Source organism: Anthonomus grandis, chromosome 12 (genome assembly GCF_022605725.1).
Source record: "Anthonomus grandis grandis chromosome 12, icAntGran1.3, whole genome shotgun sequence".
Lineage (NCBI taxonomy): Eukaryota > Metazoa > Arthropoda > Insecta > Coleoptera > Curculionidae > Anthonomus > Anthonomus grandis.
This window is the reverse complement of record NC_065557.1, coordinates 7,696,429-7,724,371: the sequence shown is the minus strand read 5'-3', so window position 1 is coordinate 7,724,371 and position 27,943 is coordinate 7,696,429. Positions and strand designations below refer to the sequence as shown.

General features: G+C 29.2%; 1 protein-coding gene and 1 long non-coding RNA gene across 2 annotated transcripts; both read left to right on the top strand.

Moving 5' to 3' along the window:
- The first annotated feature begins 78 nt into the window (after nt 1-78).
- Nucleotides 79-27,313, top strand: LOC126743299 (uncharacterized). The gene is made up of 28 exons (XM_050450328.1): nt 79-762; nt 882-1,070; nt 1,128-1,221; nt 1,598-1,897; nt 1,949-2,205; nt 2,355-2,539; nt 3,518-3,704; nt 4,311-4,436; nt 4,485-4,658; nt 6,620-6,713; nt 6,762-6,899; nt 6,947-7,241; nt 7,472-7,580; nt 7,639-7,823; nt 9,934-10,057; nt 13,987-14,172; nt 14,230-14,317; nt 14,374-14,514; nt 14,571-14,862; nt 14,916-15,021; nt 22,090-22,284; nt 22,334-22,427; nt 26,103-26,243; nt 26,295-26,486; nt 26,551-26,656; nt 26,703-26,814; nt 26,872-27,053; nt 27,110-27,313. Exons 1-28 carry the CDS (start codon nt 162-164, stop codon nt 27,305-27,307), a joined length of 5,091 nt encoding a protein of 1,696 aa, XP_050306285.1. The 5' UTR covers nt 79-161; the 3' UTR covers nt 27,308-27,313.
- LOC126742885 (uncharacterized) lies at nt 14,703-15,300 on the top strand. The gene is made up of 3 exons (XR_007662732.1): nt 14,703-14,862; nt 14,916-15,021; nt 15,073-15,300. It is a non-coding gene; the product is annotated as an uncharacterized LOC126742885 (long non-coding RNA).
- Nucleotides 27,314-27,943: the final 630 nt, after the last annotated feature.

The following is a 27,943-nucleotide window of genomic DNA, read 5'->3' as shown; positions in this document are numbered from 1 at the left end:
CCAAACAAAATATTCTCTTTTCCTTCCATAAATACCATTATTTACCCACCCTAACTCAAACACATCAAAGGCAATTTTTTACACAGTAAATACAACAGACAGCAAATATTCCTAATAGCTCATGAACTTCTTAAAAGTCCATTTTATAATAAATTGCCACGATGACATCAGCTATTGCTTCGCTTTTGAATATTTTTTTTGCCACTTACTTTTTTAATTCGCGATGTGTGGTGTTGGTATCTGATGATATGAAAGATTTGGATATTTCCAATGCAAAAGCTCCATTATTGTTAATTAACAGCGATGACCACAACAATTTTACAAGTTTATTTAACTACTCTGGATGTCAGGATTTTGTAGTTTTCGCAAAGGATCCCGTAAGTTTATTGCAAGTAATTGAAGAACAGATTCAGGCACATCAAGATAGATTTAACGAGCGAGGTTATGTGTTTTTGCCTAAAGAGGATCCAGTTGAAGATTCTTTAAAAATATTTAATTTGGAGGAGATAAGTTATATTAGTGATCTAGTTGTGGTCACTTTTGATGAAATTTCATTAAATGAGCAACATAAGAGTTTTAATATTTGGACGCACCAATATATTGGGCAAGGTGAGAACAACAAGCCTTTGTTAATGGATAAATGGTTTTCTGTAAATAAATCCTTCTTATATGAAAGAAATTTATTTCCTGATAAACTAACTGATCAGAAGGGTCGTGTAATCAAACTTGCAGTATTTAATTACGAACCTTATGTTATTATCGGTAAGCATTTAGAGCAATAGAATACCAAAGAATTATGAGTGTTTTAGAGGGCCTTATGGAGCTGAAGGTCTTGCTTACTGAAGTAATCGCTTCTAATAAACATTTGATCTTCTTTTTAGAAGAACAAGGTAATGGCTCTTACTTCTACATGGGTTCAGAAATGTTAACGATGGTCCATTTTGCTCACCACCATAATTGTACAGTCCAGCCAGTTATTAATGAAGGATATTGGGGTGACATTTTTGAAAACGGATCTGGAATTGGTCTTCTGGGAAATTTGGTTGATGACAGGGCTGATATAGGAGCCGGTGAGTTTTAAAGGTTTCATTAGTTTCTGGATTAATATGAATTGTTTAATTATTAAGCTGCTTTGTATACTTGGGGATTTGCTTATAAGGCTTTGGATTTATCCAAGCCTATGGTAAGAACAGGGATAACATGTTTAGTTCCTGCTCCAAAGTAAGTGACAGATTTGAAATCAGGGTTTTCTACTTAGATAGTGTGTTCAAAGGTTTTTTTGAAGCTTCTTACATCTCATATAATTTTATTTGTCATTCCTCTTCAGTTCCTTAATTGCATTTTCTTAGTCTTTACTTCTTATAACTTAATTTTTTACTATTTGTTATACAAAAAATTAATGAAATAAAATACTAAAAGAAAATATGGAAATACTAAGATGAAGATGAATGAAATCATCAATCATAAGCCAACATTCCAACTAATTATTAGCTCCTGTTTCAGTTTCCTCTTTTATATTTCCCTTGGCCCTGAAGGAGCCAATAAGCAGAAATAATCAAATCAATCAGATTTTTCTATATTATTAAATTGATTCTAGACTGGCAGCAGGTTGGCTTACCCCATTCTACGTCTACGCACCCCAAACCTGGTTAGCTGTTATAGCAACCTTTCTATTATCTTTAATAACCATCTATTCCCTGGATATATTTCAAATTTCAATATACTCCAGAAGGCCTAAAAGCCTGGATGCATCTACAAAAGTCAAAGTATTTGGAAAAGCTTTGATATCAGTATCGAAACCTTTTATAATGCAAAATGTGACTGAAAAGGAAATTACAAAAGGATTAATGGGACGCTATTTGATGGGGCTGGTGTTTATAACCACTTTGGTACTCAGGTAAACTTAAAATATAATATTTTAATAAAATTTTAACTGGGGATATTCTAGTACCACATACGATAGTGGTCTTTCAACTATAATGACTATACCGAAATACGAAAACTCAATAGATACTGTAGATGATTTGGTTAAAAGTGGACTCGACTGGGGGGGTACTTCTGACGCATGGATCAAGTCCATTGAGGACTCTGAGGAGCCTAATATGATAAAACTGGTATCCAGATTTATGGCGAAATCTGAAGAACATTTAAGGCGATTGTCGTTTACTGGAAAATTTGCACTTTCTATAGAAAGGCTACCTAAAGGTAATATTGACTTTTACGAACTAAATGCGTTAATACAATAATACTTAGACTAGTGCCTATGACGCCATCTAAAAATCACGTTTTAAAATACGATCTAAGGTCACTGGATCGGATAAGGTTAACTATTCGAAAAAAATCTTTATTTATAGATAACTTTGCTGTTGGATCTTATATCCAAGAAGACACCATAAAGAATTTCCATTTGATGACTGAAGATTTATATTGGGAACAATGTGTTATTATGATGCGTAAAAGTTCCATTTTGTTACCATACGTCGATATGTTTGTTTTGAGGGCTTTTGAGGCTGGATTGATTTCTTTTTGGCAAAACGAGGTAGGTTTATCACAATCGTTAAATATATATTTATTCAACGTTTTTTTAGTAAATTTTTAGTTTTGATATATTTATCAACCGTATATGGTCTATTTATTAAGTTATAAAATATACGTATATCATATACGATTCGGTTTACAAAAGGGAGAAAATGTCGGCATTTGATAAAGTACACCCTAAATATTGAATGAAATTCATCTGAAAAATAATTGCTTTTCGTCTATTATCCAACTATAAGGTCTATTTATTAAACTGTAGAATATACGTATATTATAAACGATTCTGTTTACATGGAAGAAAAACTTTGGCATTTAAAAAAATTGACAAGGGATTTATAAAGCTAATCACATAGCAAACACTTGATCACTATATTTCAAATATGTGATAAAATGACCACGATATCACATATGCCACTGTGTAGGATACGATATACTTTTCATACACGTATGTATCTTATAGTGTAATACTGAAATAGTATACACAAAGAAATTAAGAAAAAAAAAGGAAAACTTTATAAAACAATAATTATACCAAATAAGATATATACATAAATAAAAAAAATCAAGAATACAAATTTGCTGAAAACTAAACAAGGAATTGAAACATAAAATTTATTTTAGAAAAATGCCCTTTAATGCATAAACCACATCTACGAATTTAAAAAAAATCTCATTCCATTAAACACATTTTGTAAACGTCTTTAAATAATATCGAATATACCCTAATTAAACGTTTAACTTTTATGTAATAATAGTTGCATATTATTATTAACACGCTATAAACCTTCTTGTTAAACGTAAATAAAACACTAACATAATTATAAATTTCTTAACGTATATCACGCGAACATTTTATCCGATATGTATAGTTGAAGTTTAGCCAAAAATGTACATCTGGTGTAAATGGTCTGGTCCAAAAATAAACGTTTTTCAACTATTATCATGCATTAGTGAATTATTCTATTTTTCTCTATATTAGGCCGCCACCCAATACATGGATCCATACGTTCAAAAAGCCGTCAAGTACTTCGAGCACCATCAGCAAGAACGTGGAATCATCAAATTGAAAATGTTGCATGTACAAGGAGCTTTTGGGATATTAGTCCTAGGAAATTTTATTGCTTTATTGACATTTATTGGTGAACATTGCTATTATAGATTTTTTAGCTCCAAATTGCCTTAATGCATATTAAAGACATCAATCTTCTTACACAAAACTTAATATTATTATATTGTTATACTAGTATAATAGATAATGTAACACGCAAATGCAACTAATAATTTTAGGCAAAACTTTGGTTTGTGCTTTAATATGAATATAAATATTGACACGCTATTTAGTGTATTAGTTTATCAATATTTTGCTCCTCCAAATTGTTTAATAATTATTTCAGACTCTAATACGTTAAATATCCCAGTTGGGGTGGTAAGCGTCAATGTAGATGTAACACGTAATATCTCCCAGCAGATCTTTGGTAACTTTGGATGTCAAAATTTCATCCTAAATGTGGAAAATCCAAAAAATGTGTTTGAGGAAATTGAAGATTCACTGTGGCATAACTCTCAGGAAAAATTCAACAAAAGAAAATATTTAATTTTTGATCAGAGTTTGAATATATTTTCAAGTACTGCAATGAAATTTGTTGCTAATGTACTTTTGGTACAAGTGAATGAAAGTGATTGCCCTAGACTTTTAATGCATAATGATTGTGACATAATTGCAAGCTTTTGGACTAACCAATATACCAAAAAATCTAAAATTCATCTATTAGATCAGTGGTTCTCTCACAACAAATCATTTCTCCTCAAAAACAACTTATATTACAATAAAATTCAGCAGCAAGACGGCAAAAAGATTTTAGTTGGAGTCTTCGATTACAGACCATACATCATTATAGGTAATTACTTGTCACTTCATAGTACGTTATTAAAAAAGTAAATTTTAGATAAAGATATTGCATCAGGGCTAGAGATTCACTTATTAAGAGAAATTGTTAGATATATGAATGCGACGTTGGAATTGGTCGTCCAGGAGGACCTATGGGGGCTAGTTCATCCTAATAAAACTGGTTACGGCTTAAGAGGAAATCTTTATTTTGATAAGTTGGATATTGGAGCAGGTATAACATAATCAATAATAAATTTGGATTTTATTAAAACCAATTAATGTTTTGATTTAGCAAATGAGTCCTTGGAGTTTGGTAAATCTATTCTTTTTCAGCTTGCTGGTTTAATAAACTTGAAAAACTATGAGAAGCTAGATACTTAATTGTATTTACCGAGTCAATTTAAAACAATGTTAATTTTTTAGGTTCAAGTTAGAATTGTGCGAGATTCTTTTTTATTCTTCTCTTTTCCCTTTCTTTTCTTCTCAGTTGAGTCTTATTCAGTTGAGTGTAATTTCTCTACTTTCTCAGATAACAAATAATAAGTTTCTTCGTTGCTATACACTTATGTATAAGATACAGATCCTAGAAGAAGATTCACCATGAGTTAATTCTCATTCTTTTATTGTTAATTTTTTAATGCAAGCTTTATGTGTTGCTTTATACAACTCACTAAAATAGTACGAATCAATGCTCAACTGTAAGGTGCATTATGTGATTTTTTTATTATTAAATTATATTTGATTGAATATTTGAAACTAGTGTTTAATAAAATTTTCTGTAAATTAATATCGTTTGCTTCTCCTATTTTTTTCAATCTATTTTTTTCTTTCTTCTTTTATTATATTACATGAATTACTTAAAAAAGTAAATATTTATTTCTATATATTAACACGTATTTTCTTGTTTGCATTATAAACTAATTCCTGAGCTCTTTTCTTTTTGATTTTTCGTTTTATTTAATTTTTTAGTTTGTCTAAGCTGTTTGTGCTTTCAGTCCTTATCATCCATGTTGCTCATTATGCAATTTTGTTAGAGTTTTGGTAATCAGTTCTACAACAGGTTTGATGGATAATACTGACTTAAAGAATTATCTTGCCTTATCCTTAAGACTGATTACTTTCTCTTTTTTCCTTTTTTATCTTCTTCTTATTCGCTATCATCAGCATCTATCAAAGATAAACTGCTGTGAAATGATGAATATCTACTTTAATGTTCATAATGTGATGTTTAACTTAGATGTTCAATTTAGACTTAAACCCTTTTTTCTAATTTTTCTAATTCTTCTTTTAGTTAAATGTAATTGATCTACGTTTGTAGATTATGAATAGTAGGTTACTTCGTTTCCAAATACTTTTGTAAACGAATCAAATCATAGAAGACCATTCACGATCGTTCTTTTATTGTTGATTTTTTAATGCAAACTTGATCTGTTGCTTTATGCAACTCACTATAGTAAGAATCAACTTTATGCTTAATTGCAAGATTTACCATGTGACGCTCAACTTTTTTTAAAATTAAATAATATTTGATTCAAGGAGTAAACAGGTTTTATACTAAGGCTTCTCCTAAATTAGTATCGTTTGCTTCTCATAATATTTCTTCAATTTATTATTCTCTTTCGTATTCGATTATAATTACTTAGGATTGTAATTATTTATTGAATTTCAACGTATTTACGCATATTTTCCTTCTAGTTTTATATGCAAATTTTTCAGTTCCATCTTTTTTTATTAATAGTTTTAAGTTCCCTTAGAGAATTTTCTATGCTTCATTCTTCTTATTGCTTTATTAATATAGTGTTATCGACGATGTTGCCTATAACTCAATTTCTCTAGAGTTTTGGAAATCCATGTATATCAGATTTGATGCATTGCTAGATAAAGAATTTTTTTGCCGTATCCTAATCCTAAGGATATATTACTTTTTTTTTTTCTTCTATATATTCATCATCATCATCATATTTTTCTACTTTTTCATCTTGTTCCTCTTATTCTTTATCTCCTTGCTATTTTTTTTTCCTCTTGAGGGACTAGTCCTAAGACCTAAAACTTGCTAGTATATCATAGCCAATTTTATGTATTAGTGGCATTGGCATGATTTCCTTGATATTACAAGAATACCTTATTTCCCTTAACGTGAACATATACAAATGTAGTTTAGAATCGCTGAACTTTTCTATATTTCTTTTCTAGCTGGATTATTTATGACCTATAGTGCCTCAGAACATTTTGACCAAAGCAGAGGGTATGCTAATGCTGAGTTAACTTGCTTAGTACCTGCTCCAAGGTAAGTAACACTTTTTTAAAACTCGATTAAAAACAAATTGTCCATTAGATTGGCAGCTGCATGGCTTTCTCCAACATACAGTTTCTCACCCCATTTGTGGTTTCTTTTATTTCTGACGTATGTTACCCTGATAGTGATCGTATATGCTTTAAACCACTATCAAATGTCTATAAAAAAACACAACATGTAAGTTCTTTTTATTAATTGATCTTATTGTATAAAACATTCTTTAGTTCCAGATTTATATCAAAAACAACCATTCTAATAAGCTCCATAGAATCAGTATGCAAGCCTCTACTGGGCCACAATTTTTCCAGAAAAAAATATTATTTCAAGCCCCTAATGGGATTGGTGTTGCTAAGTACATTAATCGTTTGTACAGCGTATGTTGCTGGGTTTGCTAGTGTGCTAACCAAACCGATTTATGAGACTTCTATTAATACTATGGAGGATTTTTTAAGTAGTGATATTTCTTGGGGTGGAGTCCAGACTGCCGACTACATTATGAGTTGGGCAAGTTCAGAACAGGTAATAAAATTATTGTCCAAAAAGCAGTTCATAAAAATACACAGTTATATAAAAATCCAGTAATCCATCATGTACAATTTCATTTAACTTCCAATTAACACAGTAATCCATCACTGTCTATGTTGCCATGAACGTCCTGGATATAAATTAGGATTTGGATGGATCTATAATTGATGTCTTAAAAAGCACTTAAAGGATTCTAATAAAAACAGTAAAGTAATTTTTTTAAGGAATTATATAGGAAAGCAGCCGAGCGATATGTTGCCACAACCCCCGCACATTTGGAGTATATTTTCAGGCATAATAGAAATTTTGCTTTTAAAGTGGAACGTGTTAATGGTAAAATTTCCTTACACTTTTTTTGTTCCGTATAAACTTATTTATGTAATTTTCTAAGGTCAATATCATATCGACTCATACATACACGAACAATCAATGAAGTACTATATGACCATGAAGGATCCCATACAAACCCAGTATGTAGTATTGATATTTAGGAAAAATTCTATTTTATTACCTGTGGCAAATAGGATTATTGAAAGGCTTGTGGATAGTGGAATTATACTTTATTGGACTAACGAGGTAAAGACATGGTTAGTTTTTGAGAAAAAAAAGTTTAGTTTAAAATCATTGTAAGTCGCATTTTTTCTTATGGGTTACAAACTCTATAGAAAAGATCAATTATATGGTGATGGAAAAAAGGTGAAAATCCGCAGTACTCGAACTAGTCGTAAAAAATGAATGATGATCAAAGATCAAGAAAGAACTTTTTCTGTTTCTCTATATTCTTATTCTGGATCTTTAGAAACTCTAAATCTCTATTACAGGCAATTGACACTCTTAAAATTACTGGCTAAGTATATTCTTATATTTCCTCTTCAACTATAAGGCGATTTATTTATCTGGTAGTCAAGTTGCTGGACTTTCCACTTTGTTACTTATTTTGGTTCTTACTCTATTGCACTTGAGGGCAAGTCAAAAACATGGTTATGAAAATTAAGAGGAAATAACCAATCTGAGATAAATAAACGACGATCATAGAAATCTTCTTGGAATTTTGCTTTGACTATCTGTTTTTGAATAATGTTTCAGAGTATCTTTAAAAAATCTGAATCTCTTTTCCAGGCAGTTGATACTCTTCACATTATTCCCGGTCAAGTATATTCTTGCCTCCTTTTTAACAATCTAGAAAAAAAATAAATTGAATAATATTTCTTTAAGAAAAAAAAGGCAACAAGAGTTGAGTATATTAAAAGACTACATACAATTTCTTTTAAAACTTCTTTTCTTTAGGTACTTTATTAATATTTTCTAGCACAGATCTTAAAACAAAAGCTGGTTGAATTGACCGGCTATCAGATCAGTGTCATCTGCGAATAACCTTATTGAGATTATAATCTGTCACTTGTCAATGCAGTATCACTTATTAAGGAGGTTGGGTGATTGTTAATTTGAGATGCGCAGGACTGGATTTAGTATCATTAGAGAAGAATAAAAAATATTCTCTGTAGTACGATGTTTCCTGTCTGTGATATGCCTTTCTTTGTTTTGCACATTGTCATGAATATAAGTTTACCTTTCTGTAATAGGAAATACAAGGCCGTATAAAAAAAGTTGAATAGAATAAAGAATTTTTATATATTTTTTTATTATCTGCCTGCATCAGTAGTATTTGCATTGCAAAGATGCTTGTGATTGCAATTTCTTTTAATTCCACATATCCTTCCATTTTCTTTCTAAATCTACTGATTAATGAGAAATTCCTTAAAAAACTAAGCAACATTATGAGTCGATTTTGTAATTTTTCTTCTGTAATATCTGCATACATCAGTAGAGTAATTGTCATTTCCTTTTATTCAATTTATCCTTCTCTCTTTTTTTTCTAAATCTACTAACTGATGAGATATTCAATTGAGAATTAAGCGACATCATGAGCCGGTTTCATTTTTTTTTAATAATAACTTCATGCATTAGTAAGACTTGTGTTGCTAAGGTGCCTGTGATTGTAATTTTTTTTATTCCATGTATTGCTCCGTTTTTTTCTCTAAATTAACTCATTGATGACAAATTCAGTGAAGAATTAGATGGCATCATTAATCGATTTAATCTCTGATTTCTTCTTTATACTCTGCATGCCTCAATAGAGCTTGAAGTGCAAGAGTGCTTGTAGTTGTCATTTCTTTCCATTCCATATATACTTACATATTTTTCTCTAAATCTACGCATTTATGAAAAATTCCACTGGCAACTAAGAAAGTAATAAAAAATTTGTTAACAGTGTTAGATGAAAGCATTTTCCTTTCAAGTCAATTTTTCTAAATATTAATAATATTTGATCCTTGATATTCCTTTATTAACTATTGAAGAACTATGGTGTCCACCTACAGTAGCTGTAGTTTTACAAATTAGGAATATTGATGTTATATCTTGATCAGTAGATGCAATAATTCTGCAGGTAAATATTGTGAGATTTTCTCTTTGGCTAATTTGAATAATTCGCCTACACTGTCATAGAGAATTATTCATTAGCCTGTAAAGAGGTTTTCATGTTTTTTTCTCTAAATTCTCCAATTAATCAAACATGTTGAGTAATGAGTGAGCAGAATGGAATTCAATTTAAAGAGTCTTAAAATTATCCTCTGTTTAATAGCCTTAACCGAAAGTTATTAAACACTATTTTATTTTTTTTTAGTATTCAGGACATCAGGACTACGTAATGAAAAAAAAATTGCAATATGCTCATGTCAGACGAAATAACGAGAACGTGGCAATCACCTTGTCCCACGTGGTTTCAGCGTTTTTCATTATTGGTTTCGGTAACATTATTGCTAGTGTAGTTTTTCTGTTTGAACTACTACTGAAACGTCAAATATCTCGAACCTAATTTACTAATTATATTTACTTAGGCATTAGCAGTAAAATTATTTCAAAAACTACCCTTAGTTTTACTTTAACTGCCCCAAAGCAACATGCATCGTCCAATAACTAAGCTGTTTCAAATACTGGTCTATCAATACTTTTTTAACCCTCGATGCCTAATATTTATTAAAAATTCTACGAAGGTTAATATTGATATTTCTTTCGGTAATTTAGCAACAATTATTGATATACATAATAATATTTCTATAATTAGACATACAATCACGCGAAACTTAGGCTGCAACAATTTCGTTTTAAGTGTGGACAGACCTGCCGAGATTTTTGAAGCTATCGAAGCTCAGCTCAAGCAAACTGATACAGGAGGTTTTAATCATAGAAAATATATAATTTTTAATATTCGTAATGCAGAAAAAGTTGGTTTAGAAGTGTTCAAAACTAAGGCAATAAATTTTGTGAGCAACGTCGTTTTACTGATGATCAGGAGATATAAAAGAAACGACACCAAAATAATACCACAAGAGGATATAAATGTTAATATTTTGATCCATCCCTATGGCAAGCGTACAGGCTATAATAAACCAATTCTTTGGGACCGGTGGTTTTCTTGTAATAGTTCCTTTCAGTTTGGTAGAAAGCTGTTTTGGAATAAGATTGAAGACTTGCATGGAAGGACTATTAGAGTTGGCACGTTTGAATATTTTCCACATATCAAAAGAGGTAAGATTTACTTTTGAATACATATCTCATAGAATTTTAGAAATTTAAAAACTAATTAGAAGCAACCTAGCGAAAAGTTTTTTTTACCTTCTAAACCCAAACTACAGTGAGTATGTGCTTTTTCATATTGAGATATTGTCTTTGTTTCCAAAATCAAGAGGAACAATAAGATCCATTTTTAAATATAACTTGGGCCATATTACATCTGGTTCAGAACTTCGGATTCAGAGATCTAAATAATAAAAACAATAGACATACATTTATTATCTATCTTATAGATGACGATTATTGTTGGAGATCTTGAATTTTATTACTACTTTAGTAGAACCATTAGAACCATTTAGTTACACCAAGTTTAGAAATAAAACGTTGTGACAAATATACTAAAATCAATATAAATAAAACAAACCTACGTCCTCATACTTAAATGTAGTTTTACAAATTAAAATTAAATAAACATTAAAACAAAACTTAGGATTTTTTTTAATACGTTTTGGTTATTCTATTCTTGGTTTCGACTTCTTAAAGATTTCTTTGTAGGATTTTTTATTTCACTTTTAATTAAACACTTTTACTTAGTAGTTTAATAAACCATAAATATTTCATATATTTTGAATCTAGCAAATATAATTAAGAACCCTATACATAAATAGGGTACTTATCCTATAATAATTATCAGCGCATTAATATACATCATACAATCTTACATTAACTAGACCTATCCTAAGGTAGTTTTCTAATAATTAATCTTAAAGAGAGTCAAAGGAATACTCAAGATTTCAATATCCCTATTATTAATCAGTCTTCAAGTTCTTTCTATAGTTTCTATATTTCATTTAGAAATTTATATATTAAAAGAAGATCTGTGTTAATGCGTCTCTGATGTATATCTTTAGATGTAATACATTGAAAGCATTATCGTATATGTGGTTCTCGGGGATTCCTAAATAAAATTTATAAAGGCAAAACCTAATAAATTTATTTTGTACTCTTTCAAGAGCTAAAGAGGTGAAACTGATAAGGCACTATCAATCCGTACCTACTGAACCCTAGTAGAAAAAACACTTTCAAATCAATAAACCATACTATGAGAAAAGCCAAATTGGAATATTGTATGTAACCGAATATTGATATCAACTCTGTCAAAAGCCTTGGAGAAGTCTGTTTATATCACATCGACTTGTTGCTTCCTCTCCAAGCCTCCAAACAAATTATACTGAATTAGCAGTAAATTGGTCCCGATAGACTTACCATAACTAAATTAAGTAACCGCTACAATAAAAATATATTTGGTCATAAGTAAAACTGCCCATAATTTTAGGAATGACTGCCTGTATATGCATACTCCTGTAATTACCCGTTTAATATTTTTTTCGGAAATTAAAGATTGGCATCAAAAAACTCACTTTAATAAGTTGATAAGTCAAATATTTATTCTACTGTAAAATATGGATTAGAAGTGGTTTTACCCTTATTAACCTATTAAAAAAATTTGGCAAATTCAAAATATTGTATGACATATAACAAATACCTGTAATAACTTTAATATCAAATTCTTAGTCCTAAGAATACAACAATCAACAATACTCTAACCACATTCATGATTTCTTAATTTAGCTGAAAACCATCTGGGAAAATAAGATGTTTCAAATCTCTTAAGAAAAGCAAATAGCGCTATGGCCATATGCTTAATATGATTGAAATCTAAAATTGCAAGAATATGGTCAGATGAGCTTAGAATGAAATCCCAATTAACTCCAAACAAATAATTATTAATCCCAATTTAATCACCATTTTTAACATCATAAAAAAATTCTGCATAATTTTAGGTTTTTTACTCTATTTTTTTCAATTTTATTTAAAAATTATAAGCCATCAACAACTTTAATTAAAATTAAATTACTTTATATAGAAATATTAAATCCAAATACAGAAGCCTCTGATTTCGTATTAATACCCTTTAACATAAAAAAAGCATAATTTTTGTCGTAAAATTATCCCATTTGAAATAATAATTTATCTAAGTTATCTAACAATCACCCCAGAATCATTATTCTCCCAAAAGGCATCCGAAATGTTAAAATCCCTAAAAATATAAAAAGTACGCAGAGCATATTGTTGTGTAAGAATGTTTACAATGTAATTATGAATGAATATTCCACCTATAATAAAGTTATTGCAACCTTTTCTTCAAAGTTACAATACCTGCGCGACTCAATCGAATTCGAGACTAACTTTCTTAGCTCTAATGTAATCTTTAACATAAATACTTTCTTCTCCTTCACGACATTTATTGCTTGTAGCTCCTAATCTATCATGGCAAAGCAATTTAAAAAAGTCACAGCTAATTTCGCATCAGAACATCATCATTACTACCTACCTCACTGGAACCAATACTCGCACATTTTTTGCATTTGATTATTTTACACTCAAAACAAGTACAACCAAAAATCGCCTGGGTTTTTTGGAGGATCACGTTCGGCATATTTACCAGAATTGGAGAGCTGAGGCACTAGGATAGATATGTTTTGTCAGTAATTGCACTTTAAATAGCGATTCATATACAGTTTCTACAAAAACATACTGTGAAATAGTATCTGGCACCCTATAATCTGCTCCATACACAACAAAATCAAATATATTAGTCAGTATTTCACTTAGAAAAGTTATTTTTTTAGTTGATTAAAAATCAAAACAAACATCACAAACAATGTTCTAAAATAGATTTTTCCTGGACATCAAAATCAAGATTGATTCAAACATTTAAGACGCACTATTTCTTCAATTACCTTAAATAAAACAACCAAATAGATTGTTTTCAGGCAATTTGGCATTCTTCGAATTATTCCAAGTAGTTAGGGATGTATGACTTTTGTCCTTTGCTGAAAAAAAGGGATTGAAAAATTACATTTTTTCCCAGGAATTTGGCATTCGTGGGCATTTTTTTACTTCTTTCTTTTTCTTTAAACTATGTTATTTTTGCGTCTCATTTTCTTAATGAATTATATGACAATTGTCCTAGAAAATTCAATTTTTTTTATGATTTTCCCTTTAACTATTAAAACATCAATTAATATTTAAAACAAATTTAGTGTATTAATACTTAAAACAAATTCAGCTTAGAACCATAATTCACAATGGGTTTTAGATCATTCTTCAAAATTCAACTACTCCGGTTCCGATATTCGACTGTTAGAAGAATTTGCAAATCGTTTAAATGCCACTTTGGAAATAAAAATGTGTAATAGTGAATTCTGGGGCTACGTATACAGAAATGGTACTACAGGAGGCTTAAGGGGAAAACTGTATCATGATGATATTGATATCGCTGCTGGTAAGTACTCTTATACCCTTGTGGAATATAAATTGGAAATATTATTAATATTTTTAGCGGGGTTTTTTGTATCTTATGTACATAAATTTGACATCACTGCCCAGTATCATCTTACTGAGGTAAAATGTTTATTACCAGCACCAAGGTAGTATAAACTTATTTAAAGTTTACTAAAGGACTAATTTTTTTTAATTTTTTCAGTTTAATAATCCCATGGTTCACTCCTTTTGCTGGTATTTTATTATGGTCTATATGTCTAATCAGCTTCACTTGTATTGCTTTAACGACAATTTTAGTGTTTTGTGTTGAAAAGAACATTATTAAAAAAAAGTTTAAGATTAGGTAAGCCAACTGTATATCAGCCAAACTATTCTAAAAAATATTTCTTCGAATTTTAGCACAACTACTCTTAGAAACGGTATAGTTTTCACATCTTTTGCAACGACTTTTAAGCCGCTTCTCAGGCAAACGATAAGATCTAACAGCATTATAAACAGGGCCCTAATGAAGTTAGTTTTGCTGAGCACGATATTGATTTTGGAGTCTTATAATGCCGTATATATTTCTGCGCTTACAAAACGTAATTATGAAAAGTCTATTGATACTTTTGAGGATTTCCTGAATAGTGATGTGAAGTGGGCGGCCGTCCATGGTGGAGCTTGGGTCGATCAATGGAGAAATTCAAAATGTGTAATGAAAACCTAAAAAATTACTAAATTTTAAATAATGTGACAATATTTAAGGTAAAACTTCAAAACGCTGCTAACAGGTTCGTGAAGGCTAACATTGAAGCAATGCTTAAATTTTCTGAAGAAGGGAAAGTTGGACTGGCTATCGATAAGCTTAAAGGTAATTCATAAACTAAAAAGAGTTTTAAAGACCATATATGGGTAATTTTAGATCATCACTATATGCTCCCATTCGTAAACGAAAAGGCACTTGACCGTTACAGATTAATGAAAGAAAGATTGACCAGCCAATATGTAGTGCAAATTTTAAGAAAAAACTCTATTTTAAAAAATGAATTCAACCGCGTTATTTTCCGATTGACAGAGGCTGGCATAATTTCTTATTGGATTAAATTAAATCCAACCAAACATGAATGTGCCTTTCAAAGTAAAATCGAATCCTGGAAAAGTGAAAAATTAGCTGGAAAATATTCGCAGTTAAAGGTGTTTCAGCTCAGTGGTACATTTTACATTTTGCTATCGGGTTATTTGCTTGCCATAATAGTTTTTATTGTAGAACATATTCGATATAAGATGTTTTAGAAATTGTATTTTTTTCTTGCTATTTAGGAGTATTTGTGGCTTTTAGAAAATCTGTTATGATTGCCTTTAAGGTGGTTAGTAATATTATTTTATAAATAAAATAAACACATTGCACAATATTTGGAGATTGTTTAGTTTTATTAAAATTTATAGATTATTTTTCGTCTATTTTTCTTTCTTTTTACATGTTAACAATTATTCCTTAGATGGTTATAAATGTCATATAAATTATAATATAAGGAGTATAAACGAAATAAATTTAAAGTATATAAAAATTGTGAGACTTTTAAGCATACTCCTATTTATTCTTTTTAATTAATTTGTATTGTTTTTTTTAATATTTTTTTTTATTTTAACTGTTGCATTATTTTCTTTCTACTATGACTCTTTTAAAGTAAATTATTTTTTCGGTGAATATTTATTGGATAATTTATTTATTACAAATGCCACGTAAATGACCTTAAATAAAAGGGATTTTTATTGAGGGATATTTGTTATATTCTTATATAAGCAGACTTTTATTTATTTATTTTTAATTAATTTTTTATTATTAGTTTCTGACTCACTCTATTGTTTTTTGTACAACATATTTCTGTTCGTCATTTCTGTTATATAGATTTGTAAATCCAGGGATTTTGCAAAAATTTCTTGTTAAAGTTAGTTTCTTTTTTTCTTTTTACTGTCTTTATTATTTTCTTACTGCTATTAAGTACAATATTTCTTTAGTAGATATTTTGCGTTCAATATACCTCCCAACAAAATGAACGCTTTTTTATTTAAATGTCGATGTTTCGACTTTCATACAGCCATCTTCACTACAGTTAATGCTAACTGCTTCAGTTAAAATTTCATTTAATTTATCAACATAAGACAGGTGCAACGTTATTGTGTTTACATCGTACATAAGTTTATGTAAGTTTAAATAAAAAAAGCTTTTATTCAATTTTTTTATATTGCTTATTTACGTCTTTATATTTATTTAATGAAAAGGTTTTTTTGAGTAAACGCCGTATAGTTTTCTTGTTATTTTTTTTATTTATCCCTCTTGTATTCACTTTTGTGCTTATATTATTTTAAAAACTGGCTCATGAGTTTTAAATTATTAATCTGTTCATATTGTTATTTGCTAATAAAAATATACAAATAAAATAAATGCATTGCTTAAAATTTGCAGTTCCTTTGCTTTTTTTAAATTAATTGATCCCTTTCTCAGTTTTTTAGATTTTACTTTTTTGAATTTTAATTTTTTTGATATGTTTTATCCTATTTTATTTTTGTTTTTTTTTACACAGCTATAAATAAAATATAAAAGTGCAAGCAAATTTTTTTTTTAAATATAATTGAAGCACCCGGTAAGTTTTTGATCGGATGCACTGTGACGGCCATATTGCGTTCTCTGTTAATTCTATATATTTTATTACTTGTGATATAGAATTAGTTTTTAGTGTTCATTATTATTATTTATACATAGTTAATATTTTTGATGTATAAGTCTCTGTGGTGGATTTTGGGGTATGTGGTAATGTGCGGGGGAGGCGGGGGGGAGCTGATGGGGATTCCTGATGGATGAACGCGATATTTTGCGGGATGACGACATGCGTAGCGCCCTGGTTGATGATAATTAATAAAAAATATCGGGATAAATAATTTTGTTGAAACTTGTTTGTCTTCAAATTGTGATAGTAATTTTTATAATATACCGGGCTATAATTTCGTGAGAGAGGATAGAGTTGGATTTTATATAAAAAAATCTTTACAATTTTCTCGAATAATATTTGACAATGTCAATTCTTCAAATTTTGAACATATGAGTGTTGGGTTTGAAGTGAGTGGTAAGCGGGTTTTGGGCCTTACTATATATGAAGAAGGTGGTCTCTTCTGAAAATACCGTCACTTTTTTTGATACGTTAGAAAATGTACTGGCGCTATCAATGATGCTTTGCGATTATATTTTGTTACTTGGTGATATAAATATTAATTTACTTAAAGAAAATGTGAACACAAGAAACCTTAAAAATGTTTTTAATGTCTTCAACTTAAAACAATTAATAACTGAACCTATACACCATAATTTGTTGACAAATAGGTCAAGTCTTATTGATGTGATTATTTCAAGTCAAGAACTTGAAGTGATAAAAGCCGTTTCTATACCTGTATCAAGAAGCCTAACCGACCATAATTTAGTAAACACCATATTAAATTTTCCAAAAATACAAAACAAAGTTAAACATTTAAAATACCGTAATTATAAAAACATTAGTCCTGAGAATTTTCGCAGAGATGCTGAGCAAATAGAGTGGAACGGAATTTATTTCACAAACAATATTGATAGAAAATTAGATATTTTTAATACAAATATATTAAATTTAATAAATAAACACGCTCCACTTCAACAAAAATTAGTTAAAGAGAAAAATTTTATGCCCTGGATAACTGATAACATAAAACTTTTAATGCGTTTAAGGGATAAGACACACAAGAAATATTTAAAAAACAAAACTTAGAATATTATAGACAGTTAAGAAATTTTACAAAACATGCTATTACACGGGAGAAAACTACTTGTTTTAACCAATTTTCTTTAAAAAAAGGAAAAGTTGAATGCTACAAAATTAAATATATCATCCAATAAGACAGTTGAAATTCCCAATGAATTATGTGATCCAGAAGAGATTTGCAACTTTTTTTCATCTACTTTTCAAGCTCCTAACTCTGCGTCAGATGACAAAATCTTTTTTTATTGTTCAAATGTCCATCCCAATGTTAATATCAAACTATATTTTACGCTTCCAGACGAGAATTCCCTGTTAAAGATTCTGAATCGTATATCCACTGGGGCAATTGCCGCTTTTCGCAAAGCCCCAACTTTGCTTGCCATACTGCATTCCACCCTTATTAAATATAATAAATTCCTGTATTTTAGAAAGTTATTTTCCATTTTCATGAAAAAAAGCAATCGTGAAACCGCTAGCTAAAAATACGAATCTAAGGAAGAATCGAACATTAGATTATAACATTTAGAGAACATATTAAACCTCATTTAAATAATAAAAATATCCTTAATATGAGTTACCGCAGAAAACTTCATTTTTATACATTTTTACATAGAATCTTAAAAACTGGCCAACCCTCATACCTTGCAGCGTTATTTAATCCATTTTTACATCAGCATCAGCATTTTTGCATCAACATCGCAGTGCAGCTTTTCAGAAATCTTTTACATTTATAGGGATTAAATTATGGAATGATTTATCAGATGAAGTTAAGGAATTTACTTATAAAAGATTCCTAAAATACGCTAAGCAATTTCTTATTAATGAGGAAAAATAACCTACATTTCTTCTAAACCATGCGTGCTGTGCTGTTGTCAGATTTTCCCGCAAAAATAAAATAAAATAAGATAGGATATACTGTAAAATTAATATATTTACTGTAAGCTGCCCTTGTTTTGTCTCGCGCACGCCTTTCGCCCTTTTTTCTGGCATTTGCTGTTATATTAAAAATCTTATTGACTTATTTATGTATAGTTTAGGTGATACAGGGTTACCGCGCACAAATTCACATGATTTGTATATTTTGTGTTATCGGCCACTATGGTCGCGCTGTAGTCCTTTTTGTCCTCGGGTTATGTAGTATATAGTTGTAAAATTAATTGTGTATAATTTGTATATGTATATATTGGGCAAATAAAGAAGTTTGATTTGATTTGATTTGAGTTTGAAAATAGTATATAAATTTTAACTTATTTATTTCTCATATTTTTATGTAAGCGGACTCCAGTTTATTAATTTTTAATTAAATTTTTATAAGGAATTTCTAAACTAATTTATTATTTTTTGTTTTGCAGATTTTATTTTTTAAATTATTTTATATTATTTTTATGATTTTTTTTTAATTTTTTTGCTGCTATAACTTTTTTTATATTGCCTGATGTAGTTTTATTTATTTTGTAAAAAAGGATTTTTTTCACAAACACCATATATTTCTCTAATATAGTTTTACCTGTATGTAGTTTTTATGTTATTTATTACTTTAAATAATAGGCGATAAATGCTTGACAAATATAAATATAAAAAATTAAATCTACCAATTTAAAAAATAATTTTTATTTATTTGAGAATATGAGAAATTATTTAGTTCTTAGTTTTGTACTTAAAATTATTAATTGCAAAAATGTTCTATAAGTCATTTCGTCATTTTAATACATTAACCAAATAATTGCCTTCACTTTAGTTGTTGTTTTATTAAGTTTTTTCTTTTGTTCTTTTTATTTATTATACTAAAATTCCAATAAAATTGTCTTTTTAATAAATTTACTCTAAAGCATAACTGATTTTAATATTATTAACCATATACACTGCTTTGGAACAATTTTTGGAAATATTTACGCAACTTTTCAAAAATAAATATTCTATAAATTTTTTAAATAAAATAATAAAAAATACAAAAAGCTAAGTGACAAAAATGTAACGATATTGTTAATGGTAATGTAAATCTAAATTATATTAAATTATTTCAATATTTACAAGTAATATAAATTGCTTTAATTATTTATAAAGCAATATTTGTATATACTTTTGAAATTTATTCTATTTTATATATGAGACTTAAAAAAATTAAAATTCTTAGTAAGAACCTAAAACTAAAATTCTTTAATTTATTTTAATTTTTTATAATAATATAAAATGCTATAATTATACAGTCCATATTTTTTAACCCATAAAATTAAAAAAATATATTTTTTACGCTCTATACTGTAAAAACAACATTATAAAGCAATTACACTTACTCCATAAAAATATTGAAAAAAAAAAATGCTTTTTTTTAACCCTACATTTATTGTACCACAAAACCTACATTATAATAAATTCTGTGTTTACACACAAAATTGACGTGGAAACTGTTTTAAAATCATTATGTAAGGTCTATTACAGCCAATTGTTTTGTTGTTGGGGCTTTTTTACTTATCTGGGACAATCTAAAAACACTAATTTGTTACCACGTATACAGAATTAAAAAATATATAATTTTCTTAATATTTTTGTTTTATCCCTCATGTTTGCTAAAAACAAGGGTGCTCAATTTTTATTTGACTCCTTTAATCATAATAAATCTCAACTCATTTCATTGAATTCTTTGAGGGTACTTTGATTTTAAGAGCCTCTGTACAAATGCAAAAAAACACTTTTTTTTATATTATTTTAATATGTAGTAACTACTCTCGATTTTAACTTAATTTCTACCCTTGACTTGTATCATAGAGTGTTCTTCTCCGCTTCTTTTTTCGTTCTTTTTATTAGTGAATACACAAGTGAATCTGATGATGCCTAGTAAAGGCGAAACACGTGTAATCCTTTGGCTTTAATTTAATAAATTTGAGACCCGTGACTTAGAGTTTATTACATTACTATTTAATGTAAGCCGGTCTCTTTGAGAAAAGATGGACTAATTCTTAGAGTAAGAATTCTGTTACTAGTATCATAAATTTTTTAATAATAAAATTAATAATTCTTAAATTATTAAGAGGTTTAGGCCCAGATTAATTTTTTTTTTCAGAACAAATAATTTCAAATTTTTTGATTTTTGGCTAAAACTCAAATTTAAGGATTTTTTAAAAGTTTGTCCACCTAAGAAGCTTTTTATATTTTTCTGTAATTATAGTTCTACTGCCTGTTATACTATCATTTAAAACCGTTCCATGATAGTTAATATTTATCATAATATTTCTTCTTTTCTGTTCACTATCCCTAATATATTATTGCAAAAACTCTTGAAACTGACGGAGAACTCATAAGTACTTAAATAAAACAACTAAAATACTAAATTTATATTTCACCCTGTACTCTTGATACAATCATCCCTCCAAACCAAACCCAGCGATACTAATTGGTCAACACTTCATCACACCCCTCATTAAAACTGAAACATGTAATACGACTCATCCTTATCATTATTTAACACGAAATGCTAAAAACATGAACGCTATTAGCGCCCTACTAAAAATAATCCTAAGTCAGTATTTTTTATCAACCCGTTGCATTTTTTTATTTACTTCTGATGCCAGGGATCCGGTTCTAATTCCGTTTGGATATGCAGTGGTGACAGTTAATATTGATTCGGTTTCCTATAAATTAAATGATGTGATATTTCGTAATCATGGATGTCAAGTTTTCTTGTTTAACTTGGATGATCCTACAGAGGTTTTTCAAGGGGTTGAAAAAGAGTTGAAGATCCAGAATGAGACTTTTTGGAGTAGAAGTTATATTTTTCTTAATAGTAAGCATGAGGCCATAGGAAAGCTGTTGAGCACTCAGGAAATTGATTTTATTTTTAATTTCTTGCTTGTGACTGAAAGTGGTCCAGAAGGAAATGAACCAAGCAGTTTGCTTCCTACTTGGCATAAAACATATGTTCTTTGGACTCAAATATATACTGGAAACTGTACTCTGGAATTCCTTGATAAGTGGTTTAGTGGCAACAAGTCTTTTCTGTTCCAAAACAATTTGTTTCCTGAAAAAGTAAATTATAAATTTGGTAGAATTTACAGGCTAGGATTCTTTCCATACTTGCCATATGTGTTTATGCGTAAGTTCTAAAAATCGTTCTCATCCAGACCTCAGACCCTGTATAATTGCATTATTTTTAGCTAAGAAAAAGCATTTTCAGACAATGGTTCTGGATGGTGTAGAGGGTACAATAATAAACCATTTTTTTGGTAAATTTAATTTAACTTGGAATCCGATTTGGGTGAAAAAAGAGTATTGGGGAGACGTGTTCGATAATGGATCCAGTTACGGCTTAAGGGGGGAGCTCTTTAAGGATAAAATCGATTTGGCAATTGGTTAATAATTATATCAAAATAATTTAGTTATTTATTTATTGTATTTTAGCTGCCAACTTTATGACCGATAGAATGTACAGGTTTTATGGCATGACGGTACCGATATTACGAGTGGGGATCACATGCTTAGTACCAGCTCCAAAGTAAGAAGTTTTCTTGTATATTTTTGCTTTATTTTTATTTGATTTTTTGAGGATATATATGAATTTTTAACTAAAAATTAATTGCTACAACAATATTTTCGCATTAAATTACGTAATATTAACATTCCTGCTTCGAGCAAAATCGAGAAATCTAGAAATTCGGATTGAAAAATGCAACTCGAAGGGCCAAAAAAAATTGAGTAAAAAATTTTTCTTATTTATTTCCTAATGGCTAAGAGAACTATTCTTATACGAAATTCCCTAAAACACAATTTGGGTCCTTTGAGTCGGAGTAAAAATTATCAATTGATAGATATTAAATCTTAATTTTTCCAAATTAAATTATGAGGAAATTATTATTTTTTAAATTAGATTGACTAGAATATCAGTTCGGTCCTTCGACTCAGAATCACAATTTTACTAGGCTTAAATAAATTTTATTAGAATTATATCTTAAACGTAAAATAACTGTTTGGTCCTTTGAGCCGAGAATATATTAAAAGACTATAAATCTTTTTGATTTTATGGTACTTGGATAGGCTTATCAAATTCTTTCAAAATATATTTTTGGTCCTTCGAGCCATTCAAGTCTCAAAAGTCTATTGATAGATATTCAATCGCCTTATCCTACAAGGTGAAATAATAGATTCAGTGATAGATAATAGTTCTTCTTAATGTTAGTCTATTAGTGATCCACTGATGGATAATTAAATTTTCTTGATGGTATTGTATGTAGATATGCTTATGAAATTCTTCAAAATTACATTTTTGGTTCCTCGAGATGTTCGTGTCCTTGTAGTCCATTGATAAATATTCAGTGAAATTATCATTCAAAATACATTTTTGGTTCTTTGAGCGGAAGTTCTGGTAACATTATAATAGATAATCAATCGTCTACATACCACTTAACTGTATAATCAATTAAGTTATCAAGAACTTATAATTTTCTCATATAATTGTCTAAAACAACATTTTGGTCCTTCGAGTCGAAGTTATGTGAATCCATTAATTGACAATACATTTTCTTGCTTTTACTGAATTGTATACTTAATTAAATTATAAGAAATTGATTTTTTAAGTGCAAGTTTGTCTAAATTAATAGTTTGGTCCTACAAGCCGAAATGATAGTGATTGATAGATGATAAATCTTTCTGCAGTTATTCTGCGTAGATGTGCTCACAAAATTCTCCAAAAGACATTTTTGGTCCTTCGAGCCGTTCGGGTCTTAGTAGTACATTCATAGATAATAATTTTTTTTGTCCTACACTAGCCTGAATCATAGTCATTTATTGATAGATAATATATTTTCTTATTTATAGTGTAGGTAACAAGAAAATTTTTCAAAATATATTTTTGGTCCATTCGAATAAGACGAGCGGTCGAGCGGAAATTCTGGTACCACATTGATAGATAATCAATTTTCTTGATGTCACTGTGTAATCAAATAAATTATAGGAAATTAATAATTTTTAGTTATAATTGTCTAAAACTACTTTTTGGCCCTTTGAGCCGAAATCAGGGGAATTCATTGATAAAAAATACATTTTCTTAATTTTAGTAGACTATGCTTAATTAAATTATAAGAAATTGATATTTTATGTTCAAATTTGTTAAAATTAATAGTTTGGTCCTTCGAGCCGGAATGATAGTGATTAATAGATGATAAATTTTCCTGCGGATATTCTGCGTAGATGTGCTCGCGAAAATTTTAAAAACACATTTCTGGTCCTTCGAGCCATTCAGGTGTTAGTAGTCCATTTAGAGAAAATGAATTTTCTTGTCATATTAGCCTGAGTCAAAGTCATTCATTGATAAATGATAATTTTTTTAATTATAGTGTAGGTAACAGTAAAATTTTTCAAAATGTATTTTTGGTCCTGAAGGACGAGCGGTCGAGCGGAATTTCTAGTACCACATTGATAGATAATCAATTTTCTTGATGTCACTGTGTTATCGAATAAATTATAGGGATTTATAATTTTTACTTATAATTGTCTAAAACTACTTTTTGGTCCTTTGAGCCGGAGTCAGAAAATTCATTGATAAACAATACATTTTCTTAATTTTAGTAGACTATGCTTAATTAAATTATAAGAAATTGATATTTTATGTGCAAATTTGTCAAAATTAATAGTTTAGTCCTTCGAGCCGGAATGATAGTGATTGATAGATGATAAATTTTCCTGCGGACATTCTGCGTAGATGTGCTGACGAAAATTTTAAAAACACATTTCTGGTCCGTCGAGCCATTCAGGTGTTAGTAGTACATTAGGAGAAAATGAATTTTCTTGTCCTATTAGCCTGAGTCATAGTCATTTATTGATAGATAATAATTTTTTTTTAATTATAGTGTAAGTAACAGTTTGACACATTGATAGATAATCAATTTTCTTGATGTCCTCGAATAAATTATAAGGAATTTATAATTTTTATTTATAATTGTCTAGAACTACTTTTTGGTCCTTTGAGCCGGAATTATAGTGATCTGCTGTGATTCTGTGATTTTAATTGTCTAAAACAACACTTAGATCCTTCGAACCGGAGTCATGAAAATCCATTAATGCATAATATTTTTTTTTACTTTAGTTGACTGTATACTAAATTAAAGTGTAAGTAATTTTTTTTACGTAAAATTCTCTAAAATAACTGTTTGGTCCTTCGAGTCGAAATCACAGTAATTAATTACAAGATAAAAAATATGTTAAATGTTTCTGTAAGTAGATTTTTGTGAAATTCTCCAAAACACATGTTTGGTCCTTCGAGCCATTTGAGTCTTAGTAGTCCGATGATAGATAATCAATCTCCTTGTCCTTCAAGCCAGAATCATAGTCACTCATTAATAGGTAATACATTTCCTTAATGTAAGTGTACGTAAAAGTGTCAATAAAATTCTTTTAAATGCATTTTTGGTCCTTCGAATAGAAGTCATGGAAATCCATTACATTTCAAGACAAATGTAATGTATTTCAGTTATATTATAAGTACTATGAATTATTTTATAAGTAATTTATAGCATAAAATTGCCAACAATAACAGTTTGGTCCTTCGTGCCCAGGAATCATAGTATTACATTGATAGACTATAAATCTCCCTGTCATTCTGCGCAGATCGGCTCATGGAGCTCTCCAACACATTATTTTGGTCCTTTGAGCCGTGGAATTTCGTTATTAGTCGATTGCAAGATGAGTAAATCTCCTTGTCTTTTAAGTCACAATCATAGTCATTCAATAAAAGATAATAAATTTTCTTGATGCTGGTGTATGCAAGTATCAGTTAATCATTTTTCATTTTTGGTCCTTCTAGCCGAAGTTAAAGTTTTATAGTGATGGCAAGTATCATTCATTCTTCGCTCATTATGTAGGACTTTCCGATACTCTTAAGGCATTATCTATCAAATTAAAACATTAAAAAATTATATTTACTTGAAATGCGTAATTTTGCTTCTTACCCTGGCACCTGATCTTCAATGGATTGCATATTTAATTAAATTACCTAGGTATAATTAACAGAGAAAAATTTGTGAAAAACACATTTTGATCTTTTGAATCAAAGCGAAAACATCATTACAGCTTTAGACGAATATTCTGGAGCATTCGCCACAATATCATCTTGATACTTTGGTGAATACGAAAGGAAACAAGCCTTACATCACGATGAATAAATTTTATATTTTAGGCCTATACCTAGTTGGCTTACCCCTTGGCATGTCTATAGTAAGCTATTATGGTTAGTGATTATTTTGGCTTACCTCCTAATAGTTTGTGCAATTTTATGCGTTTATTGGACAACAGAGTCCTGTACTCGCGAGGACTTTCGGTAAACCTTTTAGATAATATGGATTTCTTGTTGTTGATATTGAATTTTTAGTGAGAATGGATTTTATAAGAGATTGTCAAACATTGGCGAAACTGTTTTTATAGTGTTCACCCACCATTTTACTAAAAATGGGATTTTGCGAGGTCACACCAGGAACATTTTTGTGACTTTGACTTTGTTCGTCACGTTTTTCTTGAGCAGGTGCTACGAGAGCGGTTTATCATCGATTATGACAATTCCCAGGTATTTTTTACGATTTTTTCATAGTACCAAAATATTTACTAACTATTTACTCTCGGTTTTTTAGTTATGGAAGTTCAATAGAAACCAACCACGACTTTCTAGAAAGTAACATTTCTTGGGGTGGCATTCAAGTTGCCGATTGGATAATGCATTGGCAAACAGACAAAGAGGTAAATTATCAAAAATTTTTTTAATTATGCATTTTTTAATTTTCAGGAAAGGTACAGAAGGGCTCACAGAAGATACGTGGCAGTATCATCTCAAAATGTCCTCAAAAAACTTATGGCAGCTGGCAATTTTGGGTTGCTCATCGAGAGAATTTCACCTGGTAAAAAGTTATTAAAATAAACAGTGGAATTTTACTTTATGCGATGGTTGTTTGCAGACATTTTTCATTTTCCATTTTCAAACCTAGAAAATGCAAAAACTCTGAGACTTATGAAAGAGGACATACAATGGGAGTATACGGTGATTTTTTTACGTAAAAGTGCCCCTCTGATTCCTTATTTGGATAAATTTCTTTTGGAGCTAAAGGAGGGAGGAATTATTAAATATTGGCTTGATGAGGTATTTTTTTGCTATGTTAATTTGTATTGTTTTTAAAGATTTTTGGTAACATTTAGGCTGCAGCTAAAGTTTTACCTCGTACAGCCCAAAAAGAAGTAAGACGGTTGTCTCTACACTACGAGCCCGTTGTGGAAAAATTAGTGCAGCTTAAATTAGTACACGTAGCTGGAATATTCGGGATCATGGCTGTTGGCAATTTGTTTGCTATAGTAGCTTTTTTATTAGAATTAATTTATTATAAGAGATTTTCGTAAAAATTATTTTAAAAAAGAAATTTTATTTATTGTGCCTTTATTTAACAAAAATACTTTATTCGTATGAAACAACTATTATAATTAAATATATAATAATAAATACACAAATGATGTTTATAAACTATGATATTGGGATAAATATCTGAGTAATAGTCTACATACCAAAAATTATAAAAAGTATTAATTATAAACATTTACTGCCTTTTAACTGGCAAATAAAAAGAAAAAAAACAATATATAGGATATGACTTAAACATACAGTAAAAGGGATGATTTTCAAAATAATTATAAAATGAAAAGATAATATGAATATAGATTTAATAATGCTTAAGCATCAAGATGGAGGATCTAAAAGTTTTTTTTTGTTTTTTTTTTGTATTGAAAAAAAACTGTATGTAGCATAAATTATCAAAAACTGTAAAGCAGTTTAATATTTTTAACATATAGAGTATAGTAAATATTCTCGTTTAATAATGTTTTAACAAATAAAGTAGAGAGATTTACTGTTTATTTATATGGGAAACACCTTAAAAATATTATACATTCGAAATAACTAAGGCATCATATTTTTCGCACTTTTTGATTAAAAAGGACCTGAGAAGAGGATATTTTATTACGTCCTTTTAATACAATTTG